Below are 27,078 nucleotides of genomic sequence, written 5' to 3'. Positions count from 1 at the left end.
ATTTTCCCATAAATTCCTTTAGAGTACTTGCATGCAATGCTTCACAAGACACTTTACAAATACAACAACAGTAGCTTAATGGTGCCATTAGGAAATCGTGACAAGCCATGGTACCTTGCCTTGAGGTAGAGAAGGAAATTCAACTCTCTGGCCTTATTCACAAGGGGCTGAAGACTTCCCTTTGAGAGCAAGATTTGGCAAACAGACAGAAAAAAAACTAAAAACGAGCAAGTCCATCACATTCAATTTTCTTTTCAGTGTCACTGATAATGTTTTCCTGCAGATTTTGAAGCTAAAAAGCAGCTACAATCCATTTCCACATGTCTGTGACCTGCATGATATCTACCTTTTGGGGGATGCACTTTTCACTGTACAATTGTTCCTCATTGCAATGGCCTCAGGCAGATTTGAAACTGATGATCAGAGGTAAAAGGTAAAATAGGAGTCTGTAGCTCCAACAGCTCTTGCAGTTTGCATTCAGAACAAGTACACCAAAGTCAGCTTCTCCCACTGGAATCAATGAATGGTGAGTAGTAATAAGGTCTCATGCAAGACTTCAGTGGGGAAAAAAGCACAGTCAATCTTCTGGTTAATTCGTAAGTGCCGTCAAGCGTAACATTAGTTTTAGCAAATACTGAAACCTGAATTTTCAGAAACATTCATTTTCCAGCCCTCACCTGAAATACCAGACACACCAAGAGACAAAGCAAGCTATGCATGCAAAGATTTAACAAAATGCCAGCTGAGCTTCACTTCGCGTACCTCAAAAGCGCAAACGCCCCTGGGAGAGACAACGGATGAACTAACACACTGCCTTCTAGACACGTGGTCAAACTTGGAATACCGATGGCATTTAGTAAAACAACCGGAAACAAAATATCTTCAGAGGCCAGCAAGATGCAAGACCACAAGCAATTTTAATATTCTTTCCTTATTTGACAGACATTCAGTATCACTCAATAAAGGCCAACTACAGTGCAGTCACTGTCGTCTCTTGCTCTCATAGGATCCAACAAGGGAAAATTTTGTCTAGTCTTATTTGGCCACATTATACAACAAACTGAAGTAGAGTGGACTTCAAATGGCTTTTTCAAGATCTCTGACTGATACAGTTATGGGTAATCATTCTTTGAATTAAAAACAGTTTGGCTGTAGGACACAGTGATAGAAATAAAATCTATAATCTGCAGAAATAGGAAGCAGAAAAGAATGAAAAACGTTTTAGGGATATAGATATATATACACTCGTGTGCTGAATAAGAGACCACATCTGAAGAAATAAAGGGCCTAAAAGCATAAATCCAACAGACATGGTCACTAACTGTCTATGACGCTGGTTGAATACAATTACTATCTAAAACTATAGCATTATTCCTATTAGAATACAGTACTGCTTCCTAAATAATTCAGACTTACCTACAGTCAGATGTAGAAGTTAAGCAATGCAAATATTTTGTGGTACCTGGAGTTTGTGCAGGAGTGCAGGTGAGGAGGTGGTGGTGTATATACAGACAGGGAGATGGCCCAGGGGTACCGTTCAAAAGTAGCAAAGCTAGATAGCATGCAGCCAGTTCAGTTTATCATAGCTGGAAAAGGTTACAGAGGTATCTACAAGTTCAGGACAAACAATGATCTCCATCAGGACTAGATGAAGTAGGGAACAACTCCCTTTTTCCATTCTAGGCACACTAAAACCATATTCCGGTGCTCAGAAGGCACCAATTTATCAGACTGGACAAGGGGACTTGCTGCCTCTCTAACTCAGGGCAGTGGGGCATGCACATAATAGAGCTGCATTTCTGCTATAGAACTTCCCATATAGCTTCTCTTCCCATTTAAGCGGTGGCTAGATCCACACTAGGCTTATTGCCTATACATTGGCAAGCAGTCTCCTACTGAAGGGCAGACAGTTAACAGAATGGGCTACTACTACTGCAAGAAGTTTTTGGGTAGTAGTACCCACATAAAGATTTCCTGACCCCTTGTAGACTACTCGTCTCATGCCTGCACCACCTCCTCAGCTCGGCTCAATGTAATCTCTGCAATACTCAGGAAACTGATCTTAAAAATAACCCTCTGGAAAGCAAAAAGAATTATTTTAATCCAGTTCCATTTTCTGCTTATGTTACCACAGCCCCACATACAGCTATGCTGGCACAACAGAGGGGAAAGTGAGTAGCTGTAGGTGACTCGTCAGAGGTGCCAGTCTCTGAAGCCAGAGCTTCGCTGAGGAAAGGGTGAGAGGCACCGCTCCCTGGGACAGCGACCACACGTTGGCTGTCTGGCTCTTGGATTACACATTTGGCTCTGGGATCCAGGTCTGTTCTTGTGGTTAAGATGGCGGTTACAGACAAGGAGACTGAGTCTCTATATTTAGTATTCTGAAGAGGAAGCGTGGTTAGATGGGGGAAGCTTCTGTGGCATTTCGAGTTCCTCGGTTCTCCGGTTGCAGTGACCTGGTAAAACCACTAAGATACCTTAACCGGCTTAATGAAATACGAGTGGGCAAGTGGCAGTGAACACGAAGGAATAACATAGCATGAATTGCATTTCATAATAAGAGCTGCAAACTGCAGAGACAGACTGCCAGGTCTTGGTAACAGGTACAGAGCAGCGAGTGCTGGCTGAGAGAACATGCGCAGTAAAGTAAGGATAGAGTTGAAGAAGTGTTCCTAAAGATGCCATTTCTTTTATCTTGTTTGGAATGTTCAATGGCTCTTTTCTCTTCCCATTTCCCTATTCAAGAAAAACATTTAGTAGGGTAAAACTAGTTTTTCTGTAAAAATATTTTTTATGACCTGTGGAAGGAAACGAAAAAAAGATAGAAGAGGGATAGAGACATGCAGAGACAGCTGTCTGAAATTCTCTCAGTAATCATACGGAAAAAAAAAAAGTTACAAAGAATTTTTCTTTTGGTAAAGCTTCCATATGCCAATCACAAAAGATGTGTCTTCAACCAGGTTTTTTCCCCACATTACACATTCCACAGCTCCTAATGTTCCCACAGGAGAATGAGTCAGTCTCATTCTCCATTCTGTTTTTTAAAATGCAAAGGCTTTTTTTTTTTCCCTCCACATAAAAAGCACTAATAGAAAGCTCTCCTCTGTTAACAGTTAATTATTACCTGACCAGGTTGCCACAGACAAACGCAAACACAGAAAAATTACAACAGATCAGCTGACACACAGTAACTTGTAAATAACTTACATGGCTGAGAGGGCTGAGCTAGAAAAGTTTAGTAAAACTATAATGAATTTTAATAATCACATATGATGCAGTGTGGACACATGTAAACTGGAATTCCAATCTTTATTCCTCTGCCAAATCACAAAAAACAAAATCATATAGGAACTTTATTCTAGTGTAACTGCATCCCACAGCAGAACCCATTAAAACATGAAAGCCTTCTAGCCTTTTTGGATTAATCCAAAAAATAAAGTGACTTCCACTCATGAAGAAGGGCCAGATCTTAGGAATTTAGAGGAGTACATACATAAACCACAAGTGCATAATTTCATAAGCTAATATAAAATAATATAGTACTAATTATTCAAAGTACACCAGGTGGTGTTTCACTGGCCTCAATGGGTTTGTAATAATACCAACATGTATATTAAAGAGCTAATACATCCACATTGTTATTTCTTAAATGTAATATCATCCCATCATTCCAAGAAGAAAATTATGTTCAAGTCTGAGTAAACAATAGATTTGGAAGAAACTAAAAACTGATGGTTAACAAAAGGTTGTGAAACTTGCAAGAAAAAAAAAAAAAAAAAAGCGTTATTTGGTTTCTGGCCTTTCCTATTTAGAATTAAAACATGAAACCACATGGAATGATGTCTCATGTTACATGCTCCGGAGGGCACTCCTGTTGCCACAGACCTGGCAAACTTTTGCTAACAGTGAGATTATATATAAATTTTAAGGAAGAGAATTTTAGAAAGAGACAGAAGATACCTAATCCTACACCAAACCAACATGCAAGGAATGCATCATTAGAGGAGACAAGATCTATAAAGAATTCATTCTGCATTTCTTCTGTACAAACTGCTATTCCCATGAAATAAACATGTTTTTCTGATTACTTCCAACTGCTCCACACCTGCATCTTGCCTGCCTAGGCTAGCATTCCATTGCCTATTGTTAATGCAAATTGCTGCAAAATGTACCTTTCATAAGAAGCTATTGCTTCATTTAATTATTAGCAAGCGTGGTGCTCCCATGTCAATTTTAAAATGTGACACACGCTATACAGACATACAAGAACGGCTTAATAGGACTGCCTTTAGACAGCACAAGCCATTACTCCTGAACAGCATCACTTACAAGATTTCATCTCCCAAACCCTTCCATTTCAGTTCCTGCTTCACCTTTGTTCTTCTCAATAGTAAAGATGAAAAAGAATATCCAGCATGGTATTGTAACCATTTTCAAATATATAAACTGAGAATTATGATGTTTTCTAGGTGCTTCTTCTAAACTGATCAGAAGCAAAATAACTATCATTATTTTAAACACAAACCCCATTCATATAAATTTTGTACAGATAATTTCAGTTGGTTGACTGATTTTTAAAAAATAAAGAAAAATAGTATACCTGTACAGCTCCTGAAAAGGATATGAATGCACCAGTATATCTTACTTGATAAAACTTGTGACACTACTATCAAGATCATATTTGTAACAGTGTAAAGACACTATTTGCATAAATATTGGGTGGTGTTGGGTGGGGGGGAGTGCAGAGAATATTCAGTTTAATATTTAATATTTTCCGAGATGACAGACAGCAATTCACACCTCATCCAGCCATGTGCACACTTCTAACCTTCTATGCTACAAATCAGACCATGGATGGAGAGCAACTGATAGGCAGAAGAAAGTATTCGCAAAGTGTCGTGAATAAAAACCACAAAATAAATTATGAGTTTCATTCATAGGCTGGCTTTGTTCTTGGAGACAACCAACTTGCCATACAGCAGCACTTCTCTGCAGCAATTAAGGGGCTGAACAGCAGTATCCAAGAAGATAAAGAAATTCACCTTCCATTCTATGTGTGAGCATTTGACCTTTCCTTTCCTAACAAATACACAGAAGCCCACACACACACGCCCCGGCCCGGCCCCACCACCACCACCACCCCCCGCTTTAAGCCACACACAAAAAAATCCCTCTTAAAGAAAGTCAACCTGCTGCACAGATATTGCTTCCTTGGGAAAAGACGAAAGAACAAACTCTGGACAGAGCACCATATCCAGTACTACACTTGTGGAAGGTGCACAGATACTGCTGGAATGAAACACGGTAAAGGAACAGAAAAAATGCTGAAAGTTCTGCCTTTTCAAATCAACTGAGCAGATGTTGTGACAGTTGCGACAAAAACCTAAAACATAAAATAAAAACCAGGGTCTTTTAAGCTGCATTTCGGACCCCCTTAAATTAATCACAAACGTTTAGCTACTGTCACAAAACAAGGTCCACTTTCCTTTTGGCTACCATGTCACTAGAAATAAGTAAGAGCACATCTGTCCTATATTTCAAGGGGTCTGATATGTTATGTCAAAGGATAAGAATTTGCTGCTTCCTATGATGTTTTATGTCATACTATGACATGCCAAGTTATCTGGCATTCATGACATGTCAAAATGAAAATTTAAACAAAGACGACATAAACCACTGAAGCTCATGCACAAGTCTACAAAGAGGCTGAATTTTGAGAAGACTACTCTACCTTTAATATGCGATTCCATACCCATGATAATCCGCACAAAAATTGTGTATCCCGAGCAGGGAAGAAGCCTAAAATATCTGGATGACACATGCTTCATTCCTTAAAGATGAACTGCAAAACAAAAACCTTTCCCCCATTACTTCTTTATCACATAACTGCTTAAATGTAAAACTCTGAGACAGCTCCTAATTTCATGCTGGTTTTGCGGTTTTAGTTTTTACACCTGTAATGAATTCAGACAGGAAACTCCAGTTTTAAACCAACTGAAGTATGCTTACGCTGCAGATTGTCTTGATTTAGCATCAAAATCAAATTCATTCAATGAAAGCAAGTCCTCTTATAGGACTAGACTGACTAGACTGCTCTCTCCTTCTGCTTGGGAGGGGGCTAATCTATTATCTTTAAAGCATAATTAGTTTAAGATCATTGCAAGCAAGAATGAAAAGCGTTTTTATACTTACTATAATTTAATTTTCCTTAAATTTTCAAAAAGCCAACATAATAAAAAACACATCACAAAATTCCATGTACTACACTCCATAAAATCTTACATGGTAATTAAGCACCACTGGACCATGATACAGCAAATCCTAGCCCTGCACATTGCCAGATTCATTAATGCAGCTTTATTCACTTTCAAGCAATTTAGAGGTAAGCAATTTAGGGGTAAACAACATAGAGCAACAACAAAAAAAAGTATTTTAGTTAGAAACAGAATAATTTTAAGAAATCTATTTTAAATAGAAATATCCAATGTAGAAGGAGCATCAGAAAGAATTAACTACGGAGTTTTGCTGGGGGGGGGGGGGGGGGCGTGGAGAAAAATCAGCCATAGCAAATAAGGATGGAGTGACCCAACAAGAAACCTGGTTACTGCCTCAGAAATCCTGATTCTTCTCTGTAGCTCCTTGTTGCATCCACCTGTTCCTTTACAACTCATTTGTGCATACCTCATAAGGGGCACCTTTGTGTATTTACACTTTCCATCCCAAAAGATATAACCACATATTCCTAGGAATGATTCCAGTCACAACAGAAATATCACAGCCCACAAAACTGTTAATCATCAGGTTAAGACAGGCTGAGAAGACAGCTAGCATTACAGTGAACCTGTGGCAAATTTAGACATTGCTGAGAAATGACCCATCAGATGGGCATCCTCCCATGAGGAGGGGAGGTCACCTTTGTTCCTTTCCCTAGGATCTCTCCATCTCTTGTCATGTCAGAGGAAAGAGCACAGCATGAAAATCAAACAGGATCCAAGTAAAATTCTCAGCATAGGAAAACGGATGGATGCCATGCGTAAACATCGCTGCAGTCAATTTAACAGTCGAGGGAGTATGTGAATTATCTTGGACCTGATTCAAGCAGGATATAGAGGTCATCTCCATGAAAGGCCCCGGATCCTACAAATCCCTGGCAGCGAATGGAATTACGGTGAGACACAAAACCTACCCTGCAAAACAGAGCAGAGGTGAAACAAAGAATGTGCTTCTGATGATGTAGAAACTTGGGAGGAAATATCTACAATCTTCGTCATGCACGTAGAGGTTTAAAAAAAAAAAAAAAATCTAATTAATAACTAAATATCCAAAATGACAAGGGTCCAAACACCAGGACCAGATCCTTTTAGACCTTCTGCCTCTCCCCTCTGAACAGCTACTTGCCAGGGTGGAAAATTTAATAGAATGAGATCAGCTTTGCTATTTTAGTCTCAAAAGTGCAGATGGAGCATATGCCTGCAGATAGCAATGTTATCTGTATTACTGCAATGTCTGAAGACCCCAATCAGATGCAGGCCATTGAACACTCAGAGAAAACCATCAAAGAAAATTCCTGCCAAAAACAGCTTACCATGTGAACTATGGGGAAAATGCAACCTGTGGATTTAATTAAACCAGCTGAGATAAACACAGAGAAGAAACATGCACAACAATCACAGGTGAACACACAGGTATGGTCAGCTTTGGCAGTATCCTGCAGAAAACTGTTACAAGCACATGCTGAAGGGTTTTGTTTAGTTGAAACCTGTAAGTTACATTTTGCAAAATTTGCCTCACATTACACAAATACTATTTAGACCACAGAATTTCACTGAAGGTTTCAACTCACTTGTGATCTCTGCTGGTAGAAGGTCATGTCCAGCCTATAGGCACATGAAATCTCTTTTGTTCACCACACAGTAAATATACAGCACACAAACCAGAAGGAAACCTCTTTCTAGATTTCACACTTAGTCCTCACTGTATGGGCCCATCACACATGGACTTTTTTTCTTAAATTCTACCACATTAAGCCTACAGAGTTAAAATTGTACTATGAGGACAACATAATCCACCTCCATCATCTTCTTCAAAACCTCCATTTAAAAACAAGAGTTTGTAAATAGGGGAAGGCATAATCCCCTGCAAAGTGCAGCATGTGTGAACTAAGTTGCCTGTTCTATTTGCTTTAAAATATCACGGTCCAGTCCTCAGTGGGGAATATCAACATTTTACAGAGTATCATTATCATTCATGTTGTAGTTATTGTAAGACAACAGGTACATTGAAGTATCATTTTTATCATTATGCAAAAAAAAAAAGCGTTTCTTTGAAGTAATTTGTTGAATAACATCTGTCATCATTTTAAAGGGTCTGATACAGTGGAAGTTAGGGAGTTCAACATCTTTAGGGATAATAGTAACTACATAAATAGTAATCACTCTGTTAATCTAGTAGTCAGCAAGGTGGCACATAGCTACCATAGTAACAAGCGTAAGATCAACTGTTTGCTTCCAAGAAATGCCTACGCTTCACTCAGTTATTCTGCCATGATTTTTAAAGACATGATGGAAAAAATAACACATCCTGCATCTTAGAACTCGCCTCTTTCTCTGCATTTCCTCAACAGAAGAGAGAATTCCTCAGAAGAAGAGAGTTTCACTGGTTTTAATGAGAACGTCCTGCTACTGATTGGGAGACAAGGTTTCTGGAGCCATGATCAGTGACAGCCCTGCCAATCTTAGCTAGAGACAGTGCACAACAAACACCACAGAGACAGCATGCACCCTAGGAAGAATTGCCTTCCCAAGCATTCCTACAAGGGCTACACACAGAGATTATTTCGTTGCAGTAGTCATAGTAAAAGGTGGTCTTGGTATCTAAAGGTTATATACTTTTTCTAATATGCTCTTAACCACTGTAAGTAACTCCAGTTAATTATTAATAGCCACCTCTGTTCTTTACACTTTACAGACATCTCTATCCAATCTCATTTATATTAAACTCTCACACGTACAGAACTCCAGCATTCAACAAGTCTCAGTATCTTTGTGAGAGAGAGAGGGGAAGGGGAGGGGGGCGGTTAAAAGGAACGGAGGCAGGGCAAGCCACAAGGCAGTGCCACAGAGGCGCTCAGGGTTGAAGTGGCAAGGATGCACAGTTGTTGTGGCTTCCCATTAACTGTGTCACCACCTAGTTATCTGTGCTATAGGTATAGTTGTTGGGGGAGTGTGTGGGTGTGGGTGGGTGGGGTGGGTGTTTGTGTGTGTGTGTTTCCACAGAGGCTACTGACTGAATAAACGGGAGAGTCAGGACAGAACTGAGAGAAAGGAGGAGGGTGCAGCTAACAGATTGGTATTTTCAGGAAGGAATTAGCCTCGTATCACATCAAAATATACTTATTATTCTGAATTTCCTTGTTATGGTAAAAGCTGGAGGAGCACCTGTAGGCATCACATTAAAAACTTCTGTACCGTTAAGTATCTTGATCTAGACATTTAAATTACTCCTATGGGATGTCTGTCTGAGAAAGTCCAGCCTGCCTTATGGCAAAGCTACTCTTCACATATCTGTTTCACTTTTTATCCTTGCACCTGCCTGTATTAACAAGATTAAGAATTAAGCTGGCAGAGGGCTGTCTGTCAAGAGATACCACTTTATCTGTTGATTTCATCATGAGAATTGCAACCAAATGGAGCTCCAGGCCTGGGCAAAGGGAAGCTGTTTATTGTGTTATGATTCAAACTCTAAAAGGAAGGCCCTGCAGAAGTCATCCTTGTGGCAGGCTGTGTCACCAGACTGTGCGGAGGAAACAACTGGGAGGGGGAGAGACACTGGAGTTTTCTTGTAAAAGGATATTCTTGCTTAACTACTAGGGCCAGAGGGAAGATTTTGCATATGATCTCTCCACACAGTCAAAAAAAAAAAGTAAAGACATCTGGATCACTTGCAGATTCAAGCTAAGTCATTCAGGGCATGTTTAAAAAGGAGCGCACATGCTTATCTTTGTGAAGCCAGGCTCCATTCATGGAGATCGTATCTCCTCATCCCAAGTCACAACTCTCAACTGCGTCAGCGCTGTCTGCTTAAAGGAGTTTGTTACCACCTATCTCCAAGCAGAACCTGCTAGTTCAGGGAAGTTCCTGCACTTGAGGCAGACTTTGCCATATTTATTAATATAAGCTGCCGCAACCTACATGCTCACAAAAGAAAACTCAAAAAACATAGGGAATGAATGAAAGGGGAAAACAGCACAGCAAAATAAGTTGGTTTTAATGTAGAACACCAAAAAAAAGTGGTAAAAATTGGATTCAAGGCCACAGGAACATTTATTATTTGGGGACTGTTTTGAAGCTTTGCAATTTATCCATTTTGCTGAAGGCAACTGCTATGAGAGACCATCCCAAAGTTTGGGATAATCAACCCTTTGTTAGAAGATCAGGCTGAAAATAAAGCATTCACAGATCAGTTTTATTTACTAAAAGGAACAGAGTGCAAGTGTATTCAAAATACACACAGAAAGGAGCAAGGCAGATAGCAAATGAGTCTGAAACAAACCACTTTCAAGCTAGGCACAGGAGAGTGACTCCCTGCAAGTGACAACACTGTAAGGAAACAAACACTGTTTGTTCGCAACTGACTGCACTTCCGCCTCCTCCCCTTTCATTCAATACTTAGTGCTAGTGATGCTCCCTCCATCTCCATGACATGCTGGTTGCAAATACTTTTATCTCTGTGAGGAAAGTAGGCTGGAGAAAGCATATGATCACACGGTAAGTTTACACTTGTATTTGCTGGCGTGAAGGGGAAAAACCCTCTATCAAATAGGTAGCTTAATTAGCAAATGAAATTATACTTAATATTTAAGTGTGTGGAGCATGTGGATCTTGGGTAAATTCAGCAGAGGAGTGTGTGCTTAAGGAGCAATTGGGACAGCTGTGTACATCTGCAACCTTTGCTTTAAAAGCAGTAAATGCTGCACAGTCAGAAAAAGAAAATAACTTCCCCCTTTTTGTCCTTTGTACTGGAAGTCTGTTGCCCGAATGCTATTGCTCCTGAAGGAATTCAGGTGAAAGTCAGCTGAGACAAACCAGAGCCCCTCACCCCCCTCCTATTATTCGGTGCACAGTTCCCTTCCCGCTAGCCGATAGCTCGCAGTTCTGACAATGCAGGGAAAAAGGAAAAAGAATGGCAGAGGGAAGCAGAGCACAGCTGTACGTTGCAGAATCTCTCCACATTCATTTGCCAAACAAAGCCAGTATTCAAAAAGACAACGAAGATGCAATAGGACCATACCGAATCCATGCCTCTGAGCAGCGAGGGGCTCTCTAACAATGCATTCAAGCAACAGATAGAGATTTACCTTCAAAATGCAGGCCATGTTCTTTCTCTATCCTTCCTACCACAGAGCAGCAGGATTCTACTTTGTGAGCAGCAGTTCCAGTATCAGGAAAAAGGCTGGTAGAGCTGCAGAACTGCTAGAGCCTACATTCCTGTAGATCCAAATAAGGGTACCACGCATCCAGGATCCGTTAGTCATATTAGTCTTTTTATGCCCCGTTTGTTCCACCCATCAGCTCCTGCCACTGGCTGGGAGCCAGCCCGGTACCTCCCCTCTGTCACATGACCGAGTTTGATTCATGGCTCCAGCATGTATTTTTGTAAGCTCCAGGACGCTCTCGCGCAATGCTATACGTACAAATGGCAATCTATACCTTGCAGATGTTTTGCAATGGTTGGAAATCAAGCTGCGGGTTTATAATTAATCCCTGCGCAGCTCTCTAAATGTTCTCAGGAGACAGTTGCCGCCAGTTGGTCAGAAAAGTCCAAACTCTCTATATTATTTGGGCTCTAAAAATCCTTACGCTGCTTGTTAGTGTGAAGTATCGTTTTACGTTCAGCCCTTTTCATTGTAGAGCAGGCTTCCCTTTGTCTGAATTCTGCAGCTGCTTCCCTATAAGAGCTAACAATTATCAGCAACCAACACAGATATCCCACCAGAGGTGCTTACGTTGCGCTGTGCCTGCCTTTTTGTGTGAAGGGCTGGCATACTTCAGAGGGAATGAAAGGGTGGGCTGGTTTGTTTTTTTTATTTGTGCAAGTCTGATAAAGGCTCTCTGAACTTTCTTTGGGCGTTCCTACACTGCAGTGGGATTAACTGCAGATTAATACATTCAGCTGCTGAAGAAATCTTTCACTTTGTATCATCTCATTAAATTAAAATTCTTTTCTTGCATATGATGCTCTATATAATATAAAGGTTTCACTTCATCTTTGTCACTTCTCCTGCAGTCTCTTTCTCCCCCTTTTACACTTTCCCAGTACTTATTACTACATCTTGGAACCCTTTGCATTTTCTGTACTTGGCACCTTCCCTGTATTCCTTGTGTGCTACATTGCTTCACTCCTGCTGCTTTAGTACACACCAAAGCTCTCCCTCTCCCTTAATAAATTCCTTCTAGTGGATGTCTTCATCCTCTCTGCAGCGACTCAGGGTACCTGCTTACATGCAGCCAATACATGACAGTTAATGTTACAAAACTGCTTACTACAGAGCTCCTTAATATGTGGAATCCAGAAGGGGTTAGTACTGTGCTGCACGTTTAATAACCAATACTGTTCCCTGCCTGGCCAGCTTCTCCTATCCAGGTGCAATCCCTCAAGACAGTAAGTAGGTTGGAACTAAAGGAATTAGCTGTCCTCATTTCTATGCAGGGACAAATCATCCCCAGGAGCAGAACAGAAAGGGACTGGGGAGGCTTTCTCCAGCTCACACTCCTTGGCTGCCTTCCTGTGCACTTCCAAAGAAGATGCCAGTTTGTGTTTGGCCTTGGCACCGCCCCTCCAGAGCGCTGTAGTTTTACACACGTCCTGCAAACTCCTCAGCACCTCTCACCACTGGAAACCCACCTCTTTGCTCAACTACAGCCACAAGCCAAAGCTCTTGAGCTGAAAACTGTAGTGTTGTTGGGGAGACTAATGAAAAAAAAAAAACTTATTGAAGTTTCTAACTATGAGTTGTCTAACATAAGGAAATATCTAAACAATGAATCATTGGAAGAAGCTTTTGAGGGAGGGACCTATGGTCTTTTTTTATTAGAAGCTACCACCAGTGTTACATCATTCTGGATTGCAGTTTATGCCTCTCTAAGGACTAGTTATTCATAAGGAGTTCTGTAACAAAGCTCTGTTTTTTAATGAATAAGATACACAGATTATTCATTTTTTTCCAATTAAAAAAATAATTGCCTATTTTTCTCTCCAGCAGCCAAGCATCTAGTTTTTCTGGGACTGAAACTATTCCTTCCATGCGTGTGGTGGGCATGGGAAAAGTTTCCATCTGAGACAAATGAAAAATATTCCATCCCCTTCCTACCCCCTGGCCTTACCAACTCTGTAAAGAGCAAAAGGAATGAGGCTGGGAGAGAAACTGTCCTGAAAAGGTCAACCATTTCAATATGTCCACAGCATTGAGGGATTTCCAGTGAACGATACTCCTGAAGGAAAGGCAGAGATGTGGGTAGGTGTCTTGTTTTAGGCATTTCTCTGACATGCTTTGATTCTAAACACCGTATCAGACAAAATATGGTGACCTTTCACTTTTAGACTTTTTGTAAATGGACATTTATCTTAAAGATACTTTATCATTACTTCACTCCAGCAACAGCCATCCTTCCCTCCCACCCTCCGTGACTCACCACAACCCAGCCACCTCATATTCACCTGCCTGCTGGGATGCTTGTATGACACCTTTTTAAGGGCATAACAAAAGTAATTTCTTAGATTGTCCAACAGGCAGCTACAGCCCCTCTAAATTTTCTTACTTTAGTGAAATACAGTCAAATAGATTTTCTGGAATACTAAAAGTGCTTTAAGTGCCCATGAGTTGCTCACAGTGTGCAGAGGGTCCCACAGCTCCTGTTGGCCATTCCCAGCCAACAGGGACCCTGGCAGCAGCAGCAGCTGTTGTTTACAGACAACGCTCTGCTGGTGTTTGTAAGCAAGCCATGTGAAACTCTGCGTTTGTTCTCTGCAGATACAGGCAAAGCTTGAATTTTTTCTTCCAGAACTTAATTTAGAGAGGAGGAAGCCTAAACCCATGCCTTTCAGACAAATATGCACTTTTCTTTAAGGAGAAATATAAGATTCCAGTTTATTTGCTCCTGGGGACAAGAACTGAAGGTGTGAATTTAGCTGAGATCACCATAAACAGCAGCAGAAAGCCTAGCCTTAGGCTGAGCTAATATCACCTCAGAGAAACTACATGAAGAAATGCATGCACCAAATGATAAAAGCAAACAAACATTGTAAGCACATCTTTTCCATGAGCCTCATGAAGTGTTTTACTTAAACTTAAAATGCTCTTGAAATCAGCTTTAGGTCAAACATGGCTCACTCAAATTTCAGTTGCACCTGCAACTTTCCATCCAAAATGAACACAGTTGTTGCCTGGTAGGGATGTCAAAGGCAGCATAAAACTGCCTTTCAAGTCTGAATCACTGTGATGGGCCACTTCTAGTTCTGAGGACAAAGACCTTGCATATTTGCCATCTAGTTCAAACCCTGCCAATACACTTCTATGGAGATGCAACCTTGGGGAAAATATGGTTGTTTGGGCCGCAACCCTTTTCACTTCTAGGTCTTAAAAACTAATTCTGTCATAATAAATCAATTTTTTTGTGGAGAAGGCTGATTAAACCTTAACTTGCAAAGATTAATACGGCTACACAATACTAGCATTCAAGTAAGAGTTTCTTTATACTGCCAACATGGCTAGTTTTGCTGGGCTAGGCTGTGCTATGAATATTGCTCGATTGGTTTGTTAGGTGAATCGATATCATGTAGCTGATGAAGCTGTACTTTCACCTATGATAAAAATTTCAAAGTCAAAACCCCACAAAGAGGTAACAGACTTAATGTAAGTTGTCAGTCCTGTACTCTGTATTTTAAAAGTGCCTGCTTAGAGAAAGTCTGAAAATTATCATCTTCTTACTAACTGTTGAAATCAGACACTGTATCATCTAGTGAAAATGTGTCAAAAAGGAAGAAACTATTTTTATACTTGCTGCCACTACAAAGTTTTATCAGGCAGGGATGACACAAGGTGGCATTCGTCACCCTTCAGGTGCAACCTGAGTCAGTGGCGGAGTAATAGATCTGCTCTACTGTTATCCAAGCAACTCACCTTCCCAACCTTCTGTATCAATTTTTCCGTACCTCATGTAACTCACCATTAGAGGTAAGCAATAGAAGCTACTCGGCAGCCCAATGGCATGACAGAGGTAGAAGATGAGATGACAGAAAGACAGCAGGCTATGATTTGAACAGGAAATCTTACCAGGTTATCCAAATGTTACATGTAATTTTAATTTAAACCTTTTAATGAGCCTGACTCTTCAGGTAAGAAAAAAGGCTAAATCAAGCTAGTGTGCTTCATTTCAGAGGTGAACTTCTGCTACACTCTGTCTGGAGTCCAGAAACTGAGGAGAACACATGGGGCTTGATACAGCCTGAATTCTACATTTACTTTTCAGAAAACCCTTACAGCTTAAAACAAGCATGCCATATACACATTAGTGAAAGAGCCCAATCGGAAGTGTATATTGCCCTACCCAGCTTCCTTCTCAGCACAATTTGTCTGTGCCTTACTCAGCTGCAGGAAAACCATGCCGCATTTAAAAGAAAAAAAAAAAAGTTTAATTGTGGAATACTTCCGCATGTTTTACTGGCAGAAGACAAGGATTGCTCAGCACCATTAATGCTATTAGAAATTCAGCTCATCACCTCACTATTATTCAGTGTCATGGTAACAATTTAGCATAGCCACACAGCTCTTTCAGACTCTGCATGTTCTTGAGTTCCTCCCCCCACCCCCCTGCCCCTGACCCCTTCCTAATACGCACATACAAACACACTCATATCCATGCCTCCCAACTTTCTTTCAGCTAAACATTCTTTAAAAAAAAAAAAAAATCAATTGAAAAAAATAAAAATCAAGTGTTGGACAGACCTAACAGTTTTAGGAAAAAAATTTGCCCTTTATTCTCTAACTTGAGACAAGTCTTTGAATAAGGTAAATGCTACACTATTTTATACCTATAGGATATAAAGGATATAGTCTATCCTATATCTGTAGTATATGGCTTTTATACAAAGCACACAATGTTGTCAATAAATATTTACTATTTAAAAGAAAATTAAAACCCACAATATTTTTAGACGCATGAATATTCAGAGGTTAAAATGCAAAGGTCTGTAGAAGTTCCTGGAAGCAGAACAAAGCAAACCCTACACATCAGTAATCTTTTCCAAATGTCGTCATTTTATTTTCAATCCAAACTCATCTGAGAACTTCAGGTTTCTGCATTTGAAGTTGCTTATTAAACAGTAATCATTTTACACTGAACTACAGATTGTTCTATTTTATGTTAATGAAAAAGTGTATGTCATATTATTTGTAAATTTGTTTTAACAGAAGAAATGGAATCTAAATGGAATTTAAAATGCAGCAAAAAAAAACTTGCTCAGAGAAGAACACTGTCCATCTTCCCAGGCAGCTTTCCTCTAATTAAAACAGACTAAGCAACTCTGAAGAGTGCTGTGTCTGCTTATGCCGCCAGCTGCTTTACCTATATAAAAATAGTAAGATAAACAAATGTAGAACTGACTACAGTCTCCAGGAGAAGAAAACCCACCAATAATATTCTGAAGGGCATTCAAAAGCTAAATGATGTGTTTGAAAATGCGCTATCATTTAAAGGTAATGCTGCTGACTAGAGAATATGGTTGGTTGATAGGCATTTCTTTCAAGTTCTTCAGCGACGGACATATTTGGGTTTTCCACTATTAACTTTTTACATCCTTTGCTCCTATTATCAATGCCTTACACTCCCACTATTTTTATAACATATAATTCTATCATCACAAAAACATTAACGTTATTTCACACTTAGATACGTCCATGTCAATTTACCCTCTAATGAGATTTTTATCTTGGAGAATACAGATGTTCACATAAAAGGAGCTTAGGGAAAGGAACCAGTGATGACTTCAATCACGGTATTGAAGGCCCTAAATTGGAACAGAAAATTTAAATCCAGCATTTCAACTTAGGAGAATACCTTCTCCTGAACTGCAGAAGCAGAGCCCATCCCCCTGCCATGCTTCCTTCAAAGATCCAGTCAGCTGCTGGTGTTATGGACTAAGCTCAGTTATTATCCAAAGTGCCTGTCTTTTGAAAAAAAAACTGTCCCTATCTCTTCCCAAGGCTTTATCTAATGTTACTTTGCACTTGAAAGGAAAACCTTAAAACCACAGCAATAAAGACAGATTTGTTTAATGCAGGAGTGAATTAATTTTGTTCGGGGGGGGGGAGATGACAACACACGGGACGGGACACGGGGACGGGGGGGACACAGGGGATGGACGACCCCAAAGTGTGTGGTGTTTTTGACCACTGTCATGAAACATACCTGGAGGGGCTCAGCCCCAGCACTGTCAGATCTGAGCCACCTTGCTCAACAACATCCTGCTACACATCATATGATCACAAAATTCTGAATCCCAAAGCCCTGTCTTGGTCTTGAATGAAGAATTGTCCTCCAGGGAAAATAAGTAAATAAATTAATCCATCTGTATTCTAAAAATGAGACAGGAACTGGAGAATCTTATTTTTGTCAGGGAGGGGGGAAGTTACGAAGAACAGGAACCCATCTGTACTTCACAGGCTGGAAAATAGGGAAATAGGGGAAAGAGAGCCCCTGGCACTCACCTTGCCTACCCAGTGTCCCATACATTATCCTTTTGAGCACTGTGCAGACCCCATCATTGTCAGCATCCTCTGAGGGTTCTTGGAGGTCTTACCATGCTCTGGCTGGCAGCAACAGGGCTCTGAGCAGGGACAGCAGCAGCCACTGCTCAACATGCTCTGCTCTGCCATGAATAGAAAGCCAGAGGAACGTGCCATGCCACCACAATTCTCTGCCCCACATCTTCCTAAGACAGAGGGAGCAGCATGACAGCCAGGACAGAGTCTGCACAGGGCTGGGGTCCAGAAAAATAAGATCCTGAAGGCAGATTTGGTCTATAGGCCAGAACTTTCTATTTCTAATTAAAATCAGCACAACAGTGAGGCAAAAGCAGTCAAAGGATTTTTTCTAATCTTAGTCTCAGGTTTTAGAGTTCGTTGTAGTTACAGGCTTTCAACAGAAAAACAGAAAAATGTAATCAGAAATGGGTCCAATTCTGCAACAATTTATCACCTGCCCCTGCTCTACCAAAGCTAGCAGCATGCACAGGATATAAACTAGCACCAAGTGTAACTTGTGGTCTTGTTTCATTGAGCATTACAAATTAGCATTATTTTAGCATGCTATAAATGGATCTGTAACACGATGACAGTAATTTTAGGAAGAAAAAAGTGCTTCACAGATGTTTTCTGTCTTGGATATATTTTATTCAGTTATGGCCCCAATGTTTAGACATGCAGCAAAAAGTATGATTTATATATCAGAAAACTAAATGTTTTCATGTTAACAGAGGTGTCATATGGAGAGATTTACAGAGACGGTCAGAAACTCACTAGAACCCACGCATTCCTGTTTTTAAAGCTCATTCTGTACTTGATTCCCAAGTTATGAAACCAAACCATCATACTGAAATCCAGCTCTACTCCTGCCATTAAAATCCTCTCAATGAAATCCCCTTCTTGGCATATTTAAAGTCTTACCTAGCCACAGCTTGAGAAACAGAAACAGTAAAAGCTGATTACAGATCTTGAATCATGAGCTTTACTCCTCTGAATCCAAATAAACTGATACTCTACTCCCTATTAAATCCACACTCTTCCTGAAGCCTTTAGAGACACTATCCAGCCATCATGCTGTGTCCTAACATCAACAGACTTTGCTCTGCTGGATCGAAAGATAAGAAAATATCTACCTTGTTATTAAAGCTACTTTCACCCATGAAAATTGCCAGTAGCAAAACTTTGCTGTACTTTGAAGAGTGCATCTCAAACTATAAATATATATTATCAAGAAAAAGGCTTTTATATCTTCTGAAACATCTGACAGCTATCATAACAGACTTTTAACAAAATAGTTTCCATGCAATGCTTTTAATTAACAATGTTACAAGTTTATAACTGACAACAAGCTTGCTTCTGCAATTTTCTACACTGCTGTGTAATACTGAACTAGAAGATAAAAAGATGCAGTTATAGGGGGATTTAAGGTGCCTGTGAGGTACAGAATTTTTGGATACTGCCTTTATTGGAATAATCTGCAACCCTGACTTTAAAGGTTTAGGGTTACAAACACAAAAATTGAATTACACACAAATGATATTATTGAAAACAAGCCATTAAAGTTGTAGAATTGAACACAAGAATAAAGAAATGCAGGAATTGTCGTCTGTGCAACTTAAATTTAGCTTGGGTATACAAAGCTCAGAATTTTTAAATGAGATGATCACACAATTCTTTCCCCAAAGGAAGTTTTTTGGGTTTTTTGTTTGGGGTTTTTTTGTTTTGTTTTTCTTTTTTCCTCCCTTTTCTAGTTCAAAAGATGGAACTTGCAAAAGATGAGAGTGAATCAGCATTACATGAATACACTGTTTCCTACAGGATCACTGCTTCACTTACTGGAAAAAAATTAAAAATTATACAGTGAATGAGAAATGGTTTTAAGAAAAAATTACAGTAGTCATCTGATGATTTAAATCATTGAAAGCAGCTGTGAAGAGGTGGGTTTTGTACTTGTCTAACAGAAATCCTCTGCAATGCTCCCTGAATTAATAGCTAGGCAGTAGTATTATTTTCCCTCATTTTCTGAACTCCCAATTTGAAACCATAAGGGCTTATTCACCGACGCACTGGGTACTTGCAATTGCAATTGAAGGCAATAGGAATTATGTTTTGAGCATATTAATTGATACATAATGTTAAGCACTCTGAAAAAAAAAAAAAAAGAAATCTGTCCAATCCTATATTGGACAGCAGCATAAATGGACACTAACTATTTTTTCTGTGACTCATTTTCTTTCCTGTAAAACAGCAATAATTTTTAATGTGGATATGTCATATTACAGTGAATAGCATTACAGTGTCCATTATGAAATTAGGCATCCTGTCTTCAGGAAATGCTTTCACTGTCATGAAGTAACATGTGGCACAGGGCTGCACGTGGGCAAGGAGGAGCAAATGAAGTATTAAATAGCTGCTCTCCACCTGCATCTGGCCAACCTGTGCACATAAACAAGTCAGGAGCATTAGAAAAAAACACAAGTTATTGATCGTGTTATTTAAAACTATGCAAAATGTTTATGAGAAATTTGACCAAATGAAGACCGCAGAGGTAATCAGCTTGGCATTTTAAAATTCTGAACGCCTAGGTTTGTTATTTAATACAACTCTTATTTTGGTAACCCAGAAATCAGAGGCACAGATTCCATCTCCTGCCATTACAGTGGCACTCAGTGGGGTTGCCAGGAAAGTTTTCTAACTTCCAGGACCATCCAAGACACCTCTCCTCAGAAACCAACAACTCGCACAAAAGCAGTCACTTCTAGACCTAGAGTACAAGACACAACCTTTCCTTGATATGTGGCAGCAGCAAAGAAAGGCAAGATCCTGTCCTGTGACAAACCCCAATCTGGTTAATACTGACTGCTGAATCTACCAACTCTGCCATTTAATAGGATACAACTTAAGTTGTCTCTATCAACATATACTTTCTCAAGTAGAAGCTACGGAAAAAGTGTACGTCACTGTTATGCTAATTTTGAGAAGAAAAAAAAAAAACCACCCACATTATTTTAAGAGCCCCAATAACTTAAGAAACTCAGAGTAAGTCCATTTACTGGTTCATATAAAGTCCATGCAATGATCCCTGGACAATTAGAAAAGTGGTGTATTTGTAAATTTTGATTATTTATGACTTCTGGTGATCCTGATGTTTTGCTAAAAGTCATTTTAGAGTTTTGAAAAATGCATTAAGTCCTCTGTTAACAGGTTCCCCAGACTGAAATTGAAAGACGCATACATCCATTATAGTGGTAAAACACAAAGATTTGGTGGTCTGACTATTTTTAAAAAGCCAATTTTTTGAGCAATTTAATCCTGCCATACATCATTCTAAGCCAGTGAGGGACTTTCACTCAGTGGCCTTTGGTGTAAAATACCAGGTTTTGCAAAGATAATTCAATTTGCAAAGTTTTCACTGGAAGCAAGTTGCATATCTCCAGGAGAAATTTACCATGTCTTCAATCACACAATCATTTACAAACCTTCATAAATATCATTCCTCCCTCACTACAGTTTAAAGGCCTCTGTAAAAATATTCTCAGCAGTTTCAGTACATATTTATTAATATTTCCCTATAGTCACAGCCTACGTCCCAGTAGCAAAGGAATCAGAACTTGGAGACAAAAACATTTGAGAATGTCTAAGTGAAATGTGTTCATAACGCAGATTTTTAACACTAATGCGCCAAACAAGTAAAGAGCTTTCCTGCCCCTATATTTTCAAGATTATTATCAGCATATCATTTTTCTATGTCTGTTCTTATTACTGATAGTGTAGCCATTAGTGTTTGCAAATCACATAACACCCCGATTCTCTTGCAACAAAAGCGCGAGTAGTGTTGTATGGGAACACAAAGAAAGGAATAAACTAAGTATAGAGAGACCTATTTTAAATAGAAAACATTTTGGAAATAAAATCATTTTAATCATCCTCAGGTGGGTAACACTCCTCATTTCATTTTATGCCAGAGATTTATTACTAGAATTAGCGTTAATGTCAATAAAACTACAGTATTTCTGTTAATCCACCAGAAAGTATCAAAGTTAAAAATAGCCTGTGATTTATCATGCACGTAATAATACAGTTTTGTAACATTTTTATTATTTTCAAAGCCTTCTAGGAGTTTCCTTATCAAGATGTGACAGAAGTCTTCCCATAGCTCAGTTGTCTCTTTAAAATGCTGCAGTACATGATAAAGAAAATGCTTTATAGTTGGAGATATACTTACTGTGTCTGGCTTTCCATTTTAATAAAATTTACAACAGCATTTGGAGAAACTGCAGCAGCGGATTTCATTGACTCTGAAAAAATATATATACTAGGAACTAAGATTGACTTTATGCCCATTTAGACATTTTGTATAGCAGTCACGGAAGCAAGGAGTCGTCAGGACACAGTAAATTAAGGATTTTAAGGACTGGTTCAATTTATATTCTGGAGTCCACATGCAAGCAGGGTGGCTGCTCACACCAGAAAGTGTCGGAGTACACGGATAGCCTAGATTTTTTTTGTGAGACTAAATGCAACACCTATCTGCAAACAGAGTTCCTCCATTTTATTCATCTGAAATAAAGTTATCTTTTGCAGTTAAAGACTCCTAAAGTAGAGGTGCATAATTTTGGAGCTGGGGATAGGGAAAGATTTAATTATATTGGACTAAACCTATCTTTTAATTCCCTTAATGAAGTATCATTCCAGAAGTGGATGCCATAGGAGAAATGGCCAGATCCACTGGACTTTACCCAGGACCATATTTATGTCCTTCTTGGTATAAATCACAATCCTTAGAGAGTTTTCCTTAGAAGGAAGATATAAACCTGACTGTTAAGTGAGGTCATGAACAGCTGAGAGGCAACTGGTTCAGAAGTGTCAGGAAGGACCTGCTTTTTAAGTCATAGTTCTGTCATATACTTCGTATTCTTGGACAATTTGCTTTGCAAGTTAACATTTATCTACCTTCTCCTGATAAGAATAAAGAGAACTGCACATTGCTGCGGTCCTGTAAAAATCTAATATAATAGCAACCAGTAAGGAGTTTCCCTTTCAGAAAAATCAAGAACATCAGGCTTTGCAGCCACACTTCCTTTCTGTGAACCACGCAGTTGCTGTTGTTGCTATAGTCTAAGGGCTGTAATATTAATAAGTTTTCAGTCAGGACTAAAAGGTCTTGGGATAATACAGGGTGGGAATACAGAAAAACAGAGTCCAGACAGGAAATTACCCCTATTGCAACTTTGAGAGCATTTCCTTCCTTCCTTCCCCTGGTTACTATCTTTAAATCCCACAAAGCAAAGCATCAGGAATTCCTCCAAGGGGACAGCAGCTCTGTATTAGAAAGGTAAAGGCATGAGGCCACTGACTGGCATAGTTAAATGGACTGGCATCAGGGCTGGGTAAAAAGCTGACAAATTTGTGTCCAGTTCTGTTTTCACAAACAGAAATGGAAACTTTTTCTAAAGTGGAATTCTCTTCCTTTAACATAGCCTCCCAAACATAAGCTATAGGTAAGCGAGAGCAAATTTCTGAATTTTCAAAGCAGTATCTTAAACCCACTTGAGATTTTAGTGACATTTACATTTCTACAGTGTGCCCAGTTTATTTCTATCTGGGTTTCAGAAGGCGGCCATTATTTGCATTGCTCAAAGCTTCTCTTATGCACAGTCAAAACAAACACTGTTACATAAAATATGTTCACTGGAAGGGTAGGAGAATTTAGCTTTGAATACATTTCAGACAGTAGCTCTGCTTTGGACAAAGCTTTTGGAGTTTTACCATGCTATTCTGTCTGTCCTTGAGAAGAGCTGCAGAGAGAGACGTGGGATTCTTCCCCCCACTCCTGCTCTCCTTTGTCCGCACTTTCCTCTCTCCAAACCAGCTCAAAGCAGTAGCAAGGATGATTGACCACAGCCAAGCTAGAATAGCATTGGAGATTGCCCACGTAGTATCATATTTATGTAGTCAGGTAAATAAGTAAGTGCTGGAAAATAGTAATTTTGATAAAGCAAGGGGAGATGGCTTGTCAGAGGAAATTATTTCAGCTGGAAAGCAAGCAACAGTCCCCAAAAGCCAACATTTCTGCTGTTCTGTTTGAATGCTACGGTTCACAAAAATACCGAAGAAACTTCAAGAGGCAAAATGAAACTACATCAGGACTCTGCAAGTCTGAGAGGAATAACCTGAGAGAGAGAAGACCGAGAGACAAGGTTGTTAACACCCAGATCTCACCATGACACAAATGGAAATTTAAAGTTTAAATCTTTCCTATATTCATTTATTTTCTATTTTCAGGAGGTATTTGCTCAAGCACACATTTGCTGTTTTCTTCTAAAACCATGCAAGAATTTTGAGAAATATTTAGAAAATATTCTCAAACAAAACATGAATCTATTTACAGGAACAGCCTAAATTCTTCTATTCCAAGATTAGTCAGAAAATTTCCTAATTGTGGCTGAAATGCAAGTAAACACTGTCATGATTAATTCCACTGAGAAAGAAAACACCAAGAACTGCTGAGGAAGTTGCTAAACATGCTATAAAGTGATGTGACTACTCACAGAAGTCAGGATCTGCTCTCAAACCATTTAGGAACATGGGACACTAAATTTAGTGGCTGATGATTATACTGCATGTGACGAAATCACAAAAAAAGAGCTCTTAGAACTCAGGTTTATATTGGCTCTTTCAGTTCTTGTTTCAGGCTGCAGTGTCAGTATTGGAACATTTGATTCCAAAAGCACAGACAGATTATCTACACATTGAAAAAATAAGCCCCACCAGGTGGTCATGTCACCCACCCCTCTCACAGTAAGTATGTGCATTTTTAGTGAGGTAAATGACAAATTAATCTGTTAGCACTGCCAGAACAGCATTCTCTCATAAGAAAAATTGACTTAACCATCTTCTATGCTAAACCTGTGCTGTTGCCTGTTACTTGTGACTGACTGTTCAAGACATGGCTGAAAAGCAGTACCAACTGGGGTGCAAACTAATTACTATGAAGCAATGCACCATGAAGCAATTCAAACAATGGTGGCACCTACTTTCACAGACACCAGAGTATCCTTTGTGTAAGGGCTGGTAGTTTTACTAAGTATGTAGTTGGCAGGGTTGGTTACTATAAAAAGCTCTTAATTATATTATCATCAGGAGAGCCACTTGTCTTCAGCAGCAAATATCCCCATTAAGAGATTATTCTGCTTTAGCCTCAGTGTACTCTAGTTTCCATGCAATATTCTTCTTTGGGATTATCCTTGATACCCAGACATAACAGTATCCTTGTTTCCTGTTTCTTGCACATACTACTACCAATAATTAGTTATAAATAGAAACATTATTTTTTAAAGAAAGATAGGGGTATTTTTAAAAACAAAAACCACCTGGGAAAACACGCTGCTGATCCAAGCCATCCCTATTTGTCATTATACCAAGAACTGCAAAGATGAACAGTGAAAGTGAAGAACCGCACTAGTCATCCTCTTCCTCTACAACATCAAGCTGGTTGTAGCCTGCTCTGGGATCTAGGCATGCCCTGGGCTGGGATGACCAATGCATAGCTGCCAGATCTCCCAGAGAGTAGTAGAACTGTCCCCTCTGTTCTAGCAGACACCTTCGCAATGGGAGACACCTCAAGACACTTCCAGGACAGGGAGGACTCCTGAACTCTGATAATGCCATCAAAAAGAGCAGCAACAGCTGCTGTCTGCTCAGCTGTTAGGGTGGCGTTCATGCTGTACCAGGCTGTTTGGTAACCTTGGCGGTGAAACACAGAACTCTGCTGCTGGACAGTGCTTGTCGGGGGGAACAATGGCACAAGGTTAAGCAGTGAAGGTGCAAACTCTCCTCTGTTTTCAAAAAGTGAAAAGGGAACTGTTCCTGCATGCATGCAAAATCAAAAACTAAGAATTTGTTTTTTTAATTGCGAACAACAGGTTAGAGTCCTGTTCCAGGCCTGTGGACGCAAAACAGGTGCTGGAAGGCCCTTGGAGGTTAATGTAAAGAACATAGGACTGTAGAAAGGAAAGTCCAGAAAGCTGGACCATGTACCAATGTACCACATTTAAACAGGAGAGCAGGAAGATCTATGTAAATAAAAAAAAAAAAAAAAAGGAAAGCTTAAAAAAGAAAATAAATTTTCTATCCAAAAGTTGTATTTACTGTAAATAGCTCTCTTCAGTCACAGAGACAGTAGACTGGCAAACTGCATGAAACTGTCTTCCCATACATATAAGATGAACCAACTTCATTACAGGTTTATACAGGGAAAATCAAACTGTCACTCTGTTACAGCTTGAATTAATCTAAACTCTTTCCTCTTCAGGATTGATCTTCAGCAAAATCAACTCCAGGAGCTGGCACCTGGTTGCCTGAGTGCTACTGCTAGTGAGGGAAAAAGCGTGTGTGTGTGCACGCATGTGGATAAGGGGAAGGCAGGACCATAGAATGAAGGCTGCAGGGACAGGACAGTGACTGTTTAGATTTGCTTAAAATGCCATGAATCCTTAGAATAACCACAAAAGATTTTAATCAAAAAATAAGGAAAGCTCAAAGCTCACATCCCAAGCAAAGAGCATAAATAGACCAGAGAATTAATTTAGCAAATACAACAAACCATAGAAACAACAAAAATGAAGAGGAAAAAAGTGGATAGCAAATACAATGTAGAATAGGAGGGAAATCCTCAATGCAGGGTAGCACTCATAGGAATTATGGAGAGAACTGTGATAACAGAAAGTGTTCCGAGTAAAGGGTCATCTGAGCTACAGGTGATAAGGGGAGCAAGAGTACCATATAAAGGTGTAGCACAATAATTTAATAGATGACATTCTGCATGTAAGAGAAGAGCACACAGTGCAAGCCAGAAAAATATGTTTCATGCTCAGATTAGGACCAAGACATGACCTTAGCAGACAGATAGAAAATTGGATGTAAAATAGACATGAAGGCATCAGGGAATGTGATATAATAACTACAAAGACTTTCCCAGCATGATGCAAGAAAAGGAAGCAAAGTCATCCAACCAAGATAAATGCCGGCACGACTGTTAAACCACTGGGACAGTGTAAATTACAAAGAAAAAAAATTATACTGGCCTAAATGTCAGTTATTCTCAGTTCTAGTAGACTGTTATCAGCCAACACTGCTGGATAACATTGGTGTCTCCTTGCTCACTTTCAAAAATAAGCAGAACACATTTTACTATTAAGCTTATGGTGGGATCACAGCAACATGACCAAGATGGTGATCTGCTTCACAAGACTCAGCATCACACAAAGTAAAATTTT

The 27,078-nt window shown here is 39.5% G+C and overlaps 1 protein-coding gene across 1 annotated transcript in view; it reads right to left on the bottom strand.

The window, feature by feature from the left end:
• ST6GALNAC3 (ST6 N-acetylgalactosaminide alpha-2,6-sialyltransferase 3) overlaps positions 1-11,546 on the bottom strand; it is a 225,454-nt gene extending 213,908 nt beyond the window's left edge. Inside the window, exon 1 of the mRNA XM_087733818.1 lies at positions 11,357-11,546. Within this exon, the coding sequence (XP_087589944.1) occupies positions 11,357-11,374 (18 nt within the window). The 5' untranslated portion in view covers positions 11,375-11,546. The remainder of the gene's footprint in view (positions 1-11,356) is intronic.
• Between the last annotated feature and the right edge of the window lie 15,532 nt (positions 11,547-27,078).

The sequence above is a fragment of the Nipponia nippon genome, unplaced genomic scaffold (genome assembly GCF_047370975.1).
Source record: "Nipponia nippon isolate SJK-2023a ecotype South Korea unplaced genomic scaffold, ASM4737097v1 scaffold_5, whole genome shotgun sequence".
NCBI lineage: Eukaryota > Metazoa > Chordata > Aves > Pelecaniformes > Threskiornithidae > Nipponia > Nipponia nippon.
Note: the sequence above shows the minus strand (reverse complement) of the source record. Positions and strands in the feature narration are given on the sequence as shown.